The sequence below is a fragment of the Phymastichus coffea genome, unplaced genomic scaffold (assembly GCF_024137745.1).
Source record: "Phymastichus coffea isolate CEN01 unplaced genomic scaffold, Cenicafe_Pcof_1.1 PCOF00043, whole genome shotgun sequence".
Classification (NCBI taxonomy): Eukaryota; Metazoa; Arthropoda; class Insecta; order Hymenoptera; family Eulophidae; genus Phymastichus; species Phymastichus coffea.
Window position 1 is genome coordinate 685,469 of NW_026706854.1, and position 12,648 is coordinate 698,116.

At 42.5% G+C, this 12,648-nt stretch overlaps 3 protein-coding genes across 4 annotated transcripts in view; 1 reads left to right on the top strand and 2 right to left on the bottom strand.

Annotated features, from left to right (window-relative positions):
- The window catches only part of LOC131664321 (protein artichoke-like), a 47,729-nt gene that overhangs the window by 21,577 nt on the left and 13,504 nt on the right, over positions 1 to 12,648 (top strand). The window lies entirely within an intron of this gene.
- LOC131664323 (maltase 1-like) lies at positions 52 to 1,907 on the bottom strand. Its single transcript, XM_058935312.1, has one exon. It carries the CDS (start codon positions 1,884 to 1,886, stop codon positions 165 to 167), a length of 1,722 nt encoding a protein of 573 aa, XP_058791295.1. The 5' UTR covers positions 1,887 to 1,907; the 3' UTR covers positions 52 to 164.
- On the bottom strand, positions 2,926 to 4,984 carry LOC131664322 (alpha-glucosidase-like). The gene is made up of 2 exons (XM_058935311.1): positions 4,869 to 4,984; positions 2,926 to 4,795 (listed from the first exon to the last, which is right to left on the bottom strand). Exons 1-2 carry the CDS (start codon positions 4,870 to 4,872, stop codon positions 3,030 to 3,032), a joined length of 1,770 nt encoding a protein of 589 aa, XP_058791294.1. The 5' UTR covers positions 4,873 to 4,984; the 3' UTR covers positions 2,926 to 3,029.

The window sequence follows — 12,648 nt, forward strand, 5'->3', positions numbered from 1 at the left end:
TAACCTATTTATTGACGATTATATAATTGAAATTTTTGATAAAAATAGAAATTTGTTATGGTATAAGTGCAAGTAATTTATTTTATACAAATATCGAACAACGTATTAAGCATCTTTACATCAATTAAATCAATAAATTATCTTCGTTATCTGGGTATGAAATATTAGTATAATATGATAGATGCAGCTCTCGGTAGGGTCAAGTAAGTTGTATCAACAGTTTGTCCGGATTGCAATCCAGAAGAGACACTAGACGCGTAAATTTCCAATTTTTCAGGGATATTCAACCACGTTCTAGCGTCCAGAGTGATCGATTTATTAGCGAAGTTGATTAGCAGTACAATACTTCTTTGTCCAGGCATTTTCCTAATGACCGCGAGTACATCACTTGTTGCAAGTAGAATTTCAGTTACACCTTTCTGAAGTACGGGTGTCTTCTTCAATTTAGACAATGCCTTAAACACTCTGTAGTGCGAAACCGTTGCATTCTTCTGCGCAGCCAAGTTAAGCTGCTTGTAATTTTGGTTGACCGGAAGCCAAGTTTTGGTATTCGTTGAGAATCCGGCGCTGGTAGTAGCATCCCATTGGAATGGCGTCCTTTCTGGATCTCTCGACTTGATTTGATATCTATCAGGGCCTGCACTACATCCAGCCGGATCTACGGTTTCCTCCCAGGTGAAGTATCGATCGACCATACCGATCTCGTCACCGTTATAGACCACTAGTATACCCGGCAAAACAGCCGACAACATGCTTATTTGATCTGCTCTATCGCTACCTGTGCCAAATCTCGAGGCCACCCGATGATTATCATGATTACCCACTACCCAATTAGCTACCTTGCCCTTTGGTATGGCGTTCATCCATCCATTGATTAATCTTTTAAAGTCTTGGGCTGACGAACCATTGTTTAAACTTGCGATGAACATAAAGTTGAAGGGGTTCGCGCCAACTTCGTAGAATTGCATAGACTTTGTAATAGACGTGTAAGCTTCCAAGATCATAAACTTTCCGTCGGTTTTGTGTTTTGCGACATAGTCGTCCAGTAATTTTTGCCAAGATCCCACAACACCGTAAGTTTCGTTCAAGTCCCTGGTGTAGATATGGTTTAGATACTCATAGTCATCCTCAGGTACGTTATTTCCTGACTTGGGCTCGTCCTTGAGGTCTGCTACTTCAAACATGTGGTTAACAGCGTCTACACGAAAGCCGTCTACTCCACGATCTATCCAGAAAGTTAAAACATCTCTCATTGCTTTTTGGAGCTGAGGATTGCGGTAATTCAAGTCTGGTTGTCCCGGTACAAAAGCGTGGTAGTAATACTGTTTGCGTTTCTCGTTCCATTCCCAAGCAGACTTACCAAACACCGACAACCAGTTATTCGGTGGGACGGTTTTGTTTTTGGCATCCTTCTTACCGTCCTTCCAGATGTAAAAATCATCGTAGGGCTTGACTCGATCAATACTCTTTTTAAACCATTCGTGCTCGTCGGAGCTGTGATTAGGAACGAAGTCGAGTAGTACCTTCAAATTGAGAGATTTGGCTTTTTTGACGAGCTTGTCGAAATCCGCTAAAGTACCAAACTCTGGGGCGATGTCCGTAAAATTAGATATGTCGTAGCCAAAATCTTTCTGTGGACTGGAGTAGATTGGCGATAGCCATAGTGCATCGGCACCGATGTCTTGAATATGTTCTAACTTGTCGGTTATTCCATTCAAATCCCCGATTCCATCACCGTTGCTGTCTTTGAAACTCCTGGGGTATATCTGATAAACTGTGCTGGTTTTCCACCAATCAAGATTTGGTTTTTTCTCTGGCTGCTTAACTTTAACTGACGAAACACTGAGAGCCAAAAGCCCCAGTGTCAATAGAGTTGTAAGCGACATGATTGTAGAAACTAACTGCAACTATCAACTTCGCTGACATTTTATATAAACTTGACATTAAAAAAACTCTCATTGATAGTGCTTTTTTCTTCGTGAAATCGTCGAATGGATGATTATAATAGTCTACTACGATAATAAGCTTATAATGTTGCAAACTAGAGCTTGGTATCATTCACACATATAATCTCGATTTATTAGCTGTCTTTATTGAATGTTAAGGTTAAGCGCGTGGACGATAACAAGTTCTAGCTTCGACTAACTAAACAAACTAGAATCGAACTCGAAAAGCATGTCGCATAGTAGCATGACAACATTCTATGATGTTTTAATTTCATTTTAAATTTATGCCATACATACTATAATGGCTTCTGTAATATAGCCTTAAAATAATTTTCATAATACGCTTAATACGATTCAGAATTTTACTATAAAGAGTAACAGCTTTATATTTAATTGAAAAGTAAAAATATGCATGGCTATATATGAAATATCTTATCTATAGGATATATACTGCCATTTTTATAATTAATTCAATGATTTTAGAGATAAAACTTGAGCTGGTAAACATACGAAAGCGTTCAAAATATTTGAAATTAATTTTTTAAGATAAGCCATTTTTGTTCAGCGATTCATACATAAATAAAAACATTCTTGCTCCAAATATACTAAATTTATCTAGTAATAATCGAAGCGTCATAATTTTTATAACATTAATAATTATTAATATCATAAATTATTGTAAAAATATAGTACACTATCAAACTAGTGCGGAAAAGTAGATTTTAGTTCAGCGTAAGGTTTACGCCCGAGCGAAGCAAGAGTATTTTTTAAGACAACGTGCGAAAAGCACGAATCTGAGAGCACGTATTTCGATGAGCGTGCGGCAAATTCATACTTCCGCACGGCGTGTTGGAGATTCGGATTTCAAAAACTTTGACTATTTTGGAAATAATGTGATTATTTTGAAATATATTGATTTGATAATCCTTTATTAATTTAGTTATGAAAAGGTAGTTATGAATAAAATATAAAATTGTGATCCTTTTACTGCATCAAAAGTTTTATTCAAATTCTCCATTAATAACAATAAACCAAATATTCAATCAATAACTCGATTGCTACAGAGTTCAAAGCTACAACCTTTTATTCCAAAATAACAGATGCTGCCCTTGGAAGTTTTAAGTTACGTGTATTGAGAACTGTTCCTAATTTATATCCTGATTCCACACTAGCCGTGTATACTTTCATCATCGGAGGAATATTGGCAGAAATACTGATATCAAGGTTCACTTCTCTATCTTCAAAATTGATTAGTAATACAATAGGATTTCCTTTTCCATCGATTGGTCTTCGAACAACCACTAATACATGTCCGCCAGGTGTGACAATCAGCTCGACTTTGCCCTTTTGCAAAGTTTCAGTTTTCTTAAGCTTCATTAAAGCTTGGAATACTTTATAATGAGATACGTTATCTTTCTCTTGCTTCGCCAAATTCAATGTTTTGTAATTATCATGAACGGGTAGCCAAGTTTTTTGACTATTAGAGAACCCAGCGCTGATCGAGTCATCCCATTGGAAGGGTGTTCTTTCCGGATCTCTGGAAGCTAGTTGATAGCGCTCTGGTCCAGCACTGCAACCAGCCGGATCAATTGTTTCTTCATACGTGAAAAACCGGTCAACCATTCCAATCTCATCACCATTGTATACGACCATGATACCAGGCAGCATACTCGCTAGCATGCTGATCTGATCGGCTCTATTATTATCTTTGCCGAATCTTGAGGCAACGCGATGATTGTCGTGGTTACCTGTGACCCAATTTAACACCTTACCTTTGGGTACGGCGTTTATCCAGTTATTTATAACTCTTTTAAAATCCACGGCTGTCGAATTGACGTTAAGATCCGAAATGAACATGAAGTTGAATGGATTCGCGCCAACCGTGTAATACTTCATCACATTTTCCTGGGTTGTATAAGCCTCCATAATCAAAAACTTACCGTCTGTTTGATAATTCCTCACGTAGTCTTCGATTAATTTTTGCCACGACTCAACCACTCCATAAGTCTCATTCAAATCCAGCGTATATATGTGACTCAGGTACTCCCAGTCGTTGGCAGGTACGTTCTTTCCTGATTTTGGCTCGTCCTTCAGATCTTCAGACTCGAACATGAAATTAATAGCATCGATTCTAAATCCATCGACTCCACGTTTCATCCAAAAGTTTAGGACATTTTTCATTTCTTCTCTCAGCTGAGCATTCCGATAGTTCAAATCCGGCTGTCCAGGTACAAAAGCATGATAATAGTACTGCTTACGTTTGTTATTCCATTCCCAGGCAGATCGTCCGAATCTCGACAGCCAATTATTCGGTGGATGCATCTTACCGCTAGCGTCTTTTTTACCATCTCTCCAAATGTAATAGTCATTATAGGGTTTGATCCGCTCGATGCTCTTTTTGAACCACTCGTGTTCATCGGAGCTGTGATTCGGTACAAAGTCGAGAAGTACCTTGAGCTCGAGAGACTTGGCCTTCTTCACGAGTTTGTCAAAGTCTGCTAGAGTGCCGTACTCTTCGTGAATATCCGTAAAATTAGAGATATCGTAGCCGAAATCTTTCTGCGGACTCGAGTAGATAGGTGATAGCCATAGAGCGTCTGCACCAATATTTCGGATGTGTTCCAACTTGTCGGTTATTCCATTCAGATCACCAATGCCGTCACTATTGCTATCCTTGAAGCTCCTCGGATAGATCTGATAGATCGTACTGCTCTTCCACCAATCAAGATCCTGCTGTTTTCTCTGCTTGATCTCGTGATTAGAGGACGCAGTGGCCACGACCAGAAGGCCAAAAATTATTAGCTTAGCGGCCAACATATCGCTACTGGCCGATCGTACGAATGCGATTGCTGCAAAAACAACTGCAGCATAAGTGTTTTATTGTCGTAGGCCTGGCATGACAGAAACGCGCGATCCACTTACTCATTTTATCGACTACTGAAGCAATTTCTGGAATCGATACAGTTTCCGGGATACCAAAAAAATTCAGATTGCAATCTCAAGATTAAAACCCTTGAGACTTGGCTTTTTTATCTCACTTCGATTGATAATACTGCCTGCAAAAGTGACGTAACGAAATAGTTTCTCAATATCAAATGTCGTTGGTCGCAATCTCTAAACGTAACAGAAAACATTTTAGTTAACTTGTCCACCTTTCGTAATAATTGCGTATTGCGTAATCGAACTGTCCAACGCGAACATAATGTTGTTATATGGAAATGTCACTTCACGTTCTGCTTTTTATACTTCTATATTATGAAATATAAGCTTAATTAATCAATAAAGCATGTCGGGACAATAATGCATTGACTATTCAATTTAGTGACGCGATTTGCCACAAATACGAAACTCTAACGACCTCATAATTAATTTTACGATTCACACAAGACAAAATATCGAGAATTTGACGGCAAATGAATGTGTAAACGCCGATGGAATAACGAAAAATGTTAATAAATTCATTCGATAGTACGGTTTTTACCGTCCAAGCTCAGCGTGAACTTCGGAAGACAAATTAGCAGACAGCGATTAATTGACAAGTGCTCGCGGCGTTCTCGGCATAAAGGCGTCGTCGGGCGAGCTCGCGAGCGCGAGAAATGGACGAGAGAGTACGGGGCGCAAGACGTATGCCGCTGCTCTGTAGTGAAGAAGACGAGGAGGTAAAAACGCCATGCAAGCGTGTCTGGCACAGAGCGTACGCTGTTATCGCGCGGACGCGTCGCGAACGGCGGATAAGAATAGCCGCGAGGACAGGTGGCAGAGCGAAAGTAAAACGGCAAACATCGGCCTACACGGTCTCGTCGCCCTGGCCGTTTTACGGCTCGGTATATAACTGCGCTGTCGCGCCAGCGCCTCGGGCTGTGTAATTGCAGTTCGTTTTCTCTCACTCTGGCTTCCCGCTCCCCCGCCACGAGACGCGGGCAGATTTCTTACCCGGAAATGGGGGCGCCCCGCGAACGGTAAACTGTCTGCCACGCTAAAAGTCTACAATTAGCGCTGGTCTTATGTAAATATGTTCTACCTGCCACTCCGCTGAATCGTCCTACATAGCACACTCGCGAAAAGCTGCACTTTGCGAATCTGACTGACGTTTCTTCGTTACCCGCTCGTTCCTCGCGCGCAACCCATTCTTTTTATATATTCATCCGGTTCTTTTGCTGCGGTTAGATATTCTTCTAATATTGGCCTGCGTCAGTGATGGCCTGCGTCAGATTGCGCGCAATAACACTTTCGAAATGCGCTCGAGGCAGGTTGCGCAGCGCTATTTAGAAAACTATAGTTATATACAGATTTTAATTAAAGTTTAGAAAGCTTACGCTTCGATAACATGAAAGCTCGCAGATTTTCGATAAGCTTCCATTGAGGGGAAACGTATGAAACGAGCTGGAATAGAATAATAAGTTTAAATTCATCTCAACGATTACATTCTGCCAATTAACGAAGGTAACTTGCTTCACAGTTTTCCAGCTCGTTTAACGCTGCGCCAAATTAGGGAAAATATTGCAACAATCTCGTTATTCTTTTACGCGTTTATCTCTGACCGAGAAAAGAAAAATTAATTAAAATCCGTCGACGGGGTTAAGCCAGCTTGATACAACAAACAAATCCGCGCCAGCACGTTATGTGACCATATAGGCTGTCATGAATTGACTCGGTGTATTATGCGCACTCTATGCGTATATATAGGGCGACGAGGCAGGTACGATGGGGACGAGCGAGGCGCCGAGTTTCAAATCGTCGATCATTCAATAAAACAGGCAGCCGGGCTCCGTTCGATCTTCTTTTTCCCCCGTTCGCGCTTCTCAATCTGTTTTCCACTGGGTCTGAGCCGCTCGCGCGTCCGGCCAACTTTAGACGTGCTTTACGGCCCCAATTAACTTTCTAGGCTAAAAACTCTCTCTCTCTCGCGCGCGCGCGCGCGTACTTTCCTCGCCCGCGGCGCCGGCTCGAGCCATTGTTCATGCATGCAAGTACACATTCTTTCTTTTTGCCGGCTGCTGCTCTACACTCGATTAATCTTGCTGCTCGCTTTTAAACGAATAATTGCAGCTTCGCGGCGGAGTAGCTGGCAGTGGTCGAGCGCGTGCTTTATCAATGATTCGTATCCCCTTGGCGCGTTGCTCGCCCGCGGATTTGTCGTGCGCGACGCGACGCTAAGCTTGCTTTATTGTTGTATAGCCGCGCGCGCATCGCGAGCGAGCGAGGCGCGCGCGCGCGCCTGCTTGGCTGCCTCTGCCTGCATCGGACAACGGAGCCCACTTGCGAAGAATTGTAGGCGGTATATATTTTCCAGCTTTTCCGGTCGGGCGAGGAAGAAAGAGAGAGAGACTCGAGGAGGAGAAGTGGCTTGAGCCCTCGTAAGCCCTTGGATATTTATGTTTTACTGTCTTATGTTTAATATTGCATTCACCGTATCGACACGCTTATTAAATACAATGCGAGCTTCAATTTAGATCACTGGTCAAAATCGAAAGAATTACATTTAATTAACGCACGAGACAATGAAGATTTCAAGTTTACAAGTCATCAGCTTGTCGATGACCGTATTAGATTTAATATTTTACACCGATAACGATCAAATTCTTGATTGAATGAATGGATCACGAGGCTGATTCGACAAACTCAAGTCTCGCGGTCTCTCTTCGCTAAGTGAATAATTAAAGGCCACACAAAATCAACAAAGTTGATTCACGAACTGCAATCGGATGTAAATCACAGTAATTGCATTAGCTTTCAAAGTTTCGCGCACAAGTCTACACGGCAATCGGCAGATCGATAATTTAATGCGCGACAAAATGCAATGATCTCGTTGTACAGCAAATGGCTTTCGGATTCTGGATATAGAAAGAGAGAAAGAGATAAATGTCGGCCTCGTTAAAAATCGTTCAAGAGAGGGAGGGCCGGGGAGGTGGCGGAATTAAAATAATTAGTAGGAATAATCTCGGTCGCCTAATGGCCTAAAGACTACTGCCCACCCGGTCGGTGCTCACTTAAGAGCGAGAGCAGCCTCCCGTAATTAAAACGCATTGCCTGCGCTGTCCCTCGCCGCCTACTTTCTCGCTTCTTTTTTCTCCTGTCTTCCCGCGAGCAGCGCGCATACATATTGTGCATTTGTCTCGGCTAAGCCCTTCTGAATATACTCAAGCTTTCGGGATTAAGCGGCCGGATTCAAATGTCGTCATGAACGTTTGCCCAGCAAAAAGGGGCAAACGCTGATGCGCTTCTCCGCCCGGAGCGCCGGATTATTTATTCATACTCTCTTCATTGTCAGCTAAGCGCACGGAGCTTTATTTCCAATCATTTTTCACGTGCGCGCCGTCGTTCCGACATGCAAAAACTGCCGAACTCTGTCCGGCATTCGGCTCGCATCAACAGAATGCGCCGATTGCGTGTGCGAAGCTTGCTTCTGTCATTAAAATATGCACAACCGCATGCTAGCAGAATGGCGCGCGACGTACAAAGGACAATTTGTCAGCTTACGGAAATGAACGTCGGATGGAAGGTTAATCAAGAGCCAATACGAATTTCTACGATAATTATGTGGGTTTTACGGGAATGAAAATCGAGATTGTTTTCATTGACGTCGTGGATGTTAAGCTCTTGTAATTAACAAATATCAATGAATACGTTTGGCTCACATTTTCTCAGCTATAATGTGATAATTAAAATGTCTCGGCTGAGTATTTTAAACAATGCGTAAGCTCGCGTTGATATTTTATGCGCTGCGCCGCGTCGCAAAAAAGTTTAAGCAGGAGCGTTTAAAAAATGGACCCACTTTTTTTTTGCATCTGGACAAAAAAAAGCACATATGCCTACAAGTAGCACAACTATTTCCGAGAACTTGCGTCACCAATGGAATCGGTAAAGCACTCGTATGTACGCAAAAATGTGCATCCACGCGCCAAAGGATTAACGACACACAACGTCACTCTGCGAACGCGCGAACGAAAAAAAAATTGCATCAAAGTTTCCTGTGAACTCACTATAACAAATGTGTGCTGCCGCGGAAAAAAAAGACACTCAGCGGACAGCCACAACGCGGTGACGACGAGTTTTTCCGCTCAACGATAAAAAAATTTTTTTTCGCCGATGTGACGTACACAGCGCAGAGTCATTTTTCAAGTTGTCGAGCGCAGCAAAAAAAACGAAAACATACTTCGACCTTGATGTCACCTTTATCTACCTACCTACGGCTTATCTCGAGTACGCAGTCGTTCGTTTGGCTATAATCGGATTTTTATGAGATTTCCAATCAGTATGCCAGAAGCTCACCTGATGTTTTGCACCGCTGGATTTTTCGCGGGAAAAGGCCTGGTTTTTACTCATCGCTTGCGACTTGAAAAAAAATCAGGAGCTTACATTTGTTTTTATTAGGAAGTTTCGCAGGTAGGCAAGCAACGGAAAAAATTAAAAGGAGCGAGTCGACAAAGTTTTCGTTTGGCGTGGTTCTAATGGCTCGTAAATTTCCACGTAGGTTTGTTTGCACATAAACAACTCGTTTGGCGGGCAGCTGCAAGAGGAAAAGCTTTTACTTTCTTCATAGAGAGCAATCCTGTCTTTTTTCGTTCCCGGGCAACTTTGCACTCTCTATCTCTCTCTCAGCGGGCAGCCCTTTGCAGCTCGCAGCTCATTTCAAAACTGCGCTCGCTCTGCTCTCGTTAAGAGGAAACAAATAAAAAGGATCCTATGATTCATCGATTGCCCTGGACGAATTTATCGAGTTCACTCGGAGGCTTGATCAGTCACGGAAAATAAAAGTTCTATATACTCTCGTCACGCGCTACTTTACGGCTCGGCGCCGGATGAAATTGCTGCAGATAATTTTTCGCGCTCCAGGAAGAAGAATATTGCCTCGGGCCACTCCTTTGCAGTTTTCATTCGGAGCGCGCAGGCTCAAAGAGAAAGGGGATTTTCATTCTTCTTTCGGCTTTTTTTTCCATCTCTCGCTGACGAGTTTGTTATAACAGCGCACGCTGGTTTAATCAAGGGCCGTTCAGCAAATTTCCCGATAAAACACTGGTTCCAGCTAAATGTCGTTAACGAGAATGATCAGCAGAATTGTCAGTTTTTGTTGCCGAAAAACAACGGAGCCCCGACGATTATTTTTGAGAGACGCAGTCAACGGGAAAGCTTCTGCTCTCTCGGAATATTATCCTTAACTAAGTTGCCTTTCGCGCCAAAATTAGTCGTTGCAAATATTGAACCGGTGCGATAAATCAGCGCTCTGTACTGCATAAAAAAGCCAAGCTCAGCAGTGTCATTGAGAAACAAAAGAAAGATTAGCACTTAGGCAATACTTTGTTCAAGCAGTTTTCATTCACTTTTAGCCTCGGCCGGATCGGCTAATAATCCGCGTTAACTCGAGCAAAAGAAAGCAGAGGAAGAAAACGGAGCTCTGTTGAATAACGGAAAAGAGTTAATTCGATGGCTCAAGAGTCTGCGGTGCCGCGAATGTCGATGAGTGGATCTGCTCTCCGGGGGCATCTCTTTCATAATTCATCGTCATCTCGTCGTGCGAGCTCTCACCGGGAGCTGCGCTTGCTATCAAGGACATATTATTGCAGTAACGCTGGGAATATTTTCATTCCTACGCGCTTCAGCCTCCCATTTGCAATGGAATATTATTTCTCAAAATTAACCGACCTCGAGTAGCCGAGCAATTTTTATGGCTGCTTCAGCTGATAGGATTCCATTTTTCACATCGTCCATCGACTTTGTTTTCCTCCGTGATAGTTCGACGAGGAACATACGTTTCTCGCAGGGTACCGTTATCTACCTGTCTGCAATACAGCTTGTTTATCGCGTACGAGCGAATCTCGAGCTTGCAATTCGAGCGAACAAATTATTCATGAAAATATTATTCTTGAATACGTACTTACTTAGTTGGAGAAGAGTACAAAGGATTTGAGAAGAGATAATGCGTCGCGTAGCTCGTACTACGAAGTCGGGGACAAGGAGTGGCATTCAAATAAAAACGCGCTCTCTTGGACTCTCATTGAGACTCGCACTTTTTTACACGGTGACTCCTCAAAGAGAAAGCTAAACGATGATATAATATATAGTTGTAAATTATTAAAATTATGTCTGAAAGCGAGTCCGAAGATTATTCACCAGGAAAAGAATTTAAATAAAATAAACGTTACTTTAGCGAGAAGCACGAACCTTACAAGCGTAAAGGCTCAACGCAATATATTCATTAAAGCTACATATTCATTAGATTCATGTTCATTTCCAGCGATTAGCCGGGCGATTCGTGCTTGTAAAGTAAGCAATTAGCCAAACGAATAGGCAGAGCAGAAAAAAACGAGAAAAGTGATGCGAGAAGAAAAGCGTTCCTCGCGATTGACCCCGAGAATAATACACACAGCTAGAGGCTCCAGTAAAAACGATTAAAGTCTCGCGTTCGATTTAACAGACGCCGGGAAAATGCCCGCGCCAGAGCGATTCGTTAGCAACGAACCGTACGCACACCTGACGACACACACACACACACACACATAGATGTATTTTTTTCCAAGCGGACGATCACCTGTAAAAATGAACGCGTAAGCTCGGGCTCACCTTTGTGATACTTGTTGCCGGGGCGAAACGGTCGACCTGATGAAAATGAAGCTCGGCGAGACTATGAAAATATCGATCAAAGGATCGCAGTCGTATGCAAAGCAGAGCTAAATGAAAACTGTCCCCGTGCATTTTTGCTTGCATACGAGTGCAACCAATAAATCTACATTATAGATGGCTCAAGCACCATAATTTTATACACGACTACGTGACCTATCGAAATAACATTAGCGCGCTGGTTAATTTCCATTCTTGAACAGATAAAATCAGGAAGAAATCAAAAATTCATTGCAGCACGAAAGCAATAGAAATGTAACAGCGCCACATGGGGAAAAGAAAAAAAAATTCTTTTTTATCAGCCGCGTGGGTGTGGCGAGCGTTAGGCCTGAAAGATATAGAATTTCCCGCAGAGGAGCCATTGTTTAAGGCACAAAGCTTCCATGGCTATAGAAACTCGACTCCCTTATTTCCTGGGGCCGCCGGGGCTGTACGCACCGAGAAAAACGCGATTGCCGCATTCATGCGCGACGTTCCACTTTCCCTACTGCTGCTTAATTCATGCTCGTATTCTCCGATCGTCCCTTAGCCTTATACTAGGACTGTGCAGGTGCGCGCGTACGAGTGCGTTTTTCGTGAACGTCGGGCAAAAAAATTCCATGCGCGACTTGATTGGTCGGCTGAATTATTCAACGGCTCCGGAGACGGTTAATTAAAATTGTAAATCAGCCCGAGTTTTCTCGTCTGTGACAAGGAGTTGCTTTGGTGTCCCTTTCAATACTCGCTATCGCTTATACATTTGAAGACTAACGATATGGGCTCACTAAATTTCAACGTAACGAATCGTTTCTGGGCGCTTTTTCTCGACTAATCAGCCAACTTTAATCACATTAATCCATTAGAAATCATTCTAACAACTTTATTTCACATTTATCATCGTATTCGTTCGTTTAACTTTACAGTTTAACGAGGTAATCTTCTTAGCGCATTACAAATGCTAGTTCATTAATTACGCGACCCGTAAAGCTGCCTAGCCGACGAATTTTCAGCAAGTTGCGCACTAATAATGCTAATAGTAGCAACTTGACTGCAAATCACAGCTGGGCACGATTTTTTGAGCGCGCACAAGTTAAGAGTTTGGCGT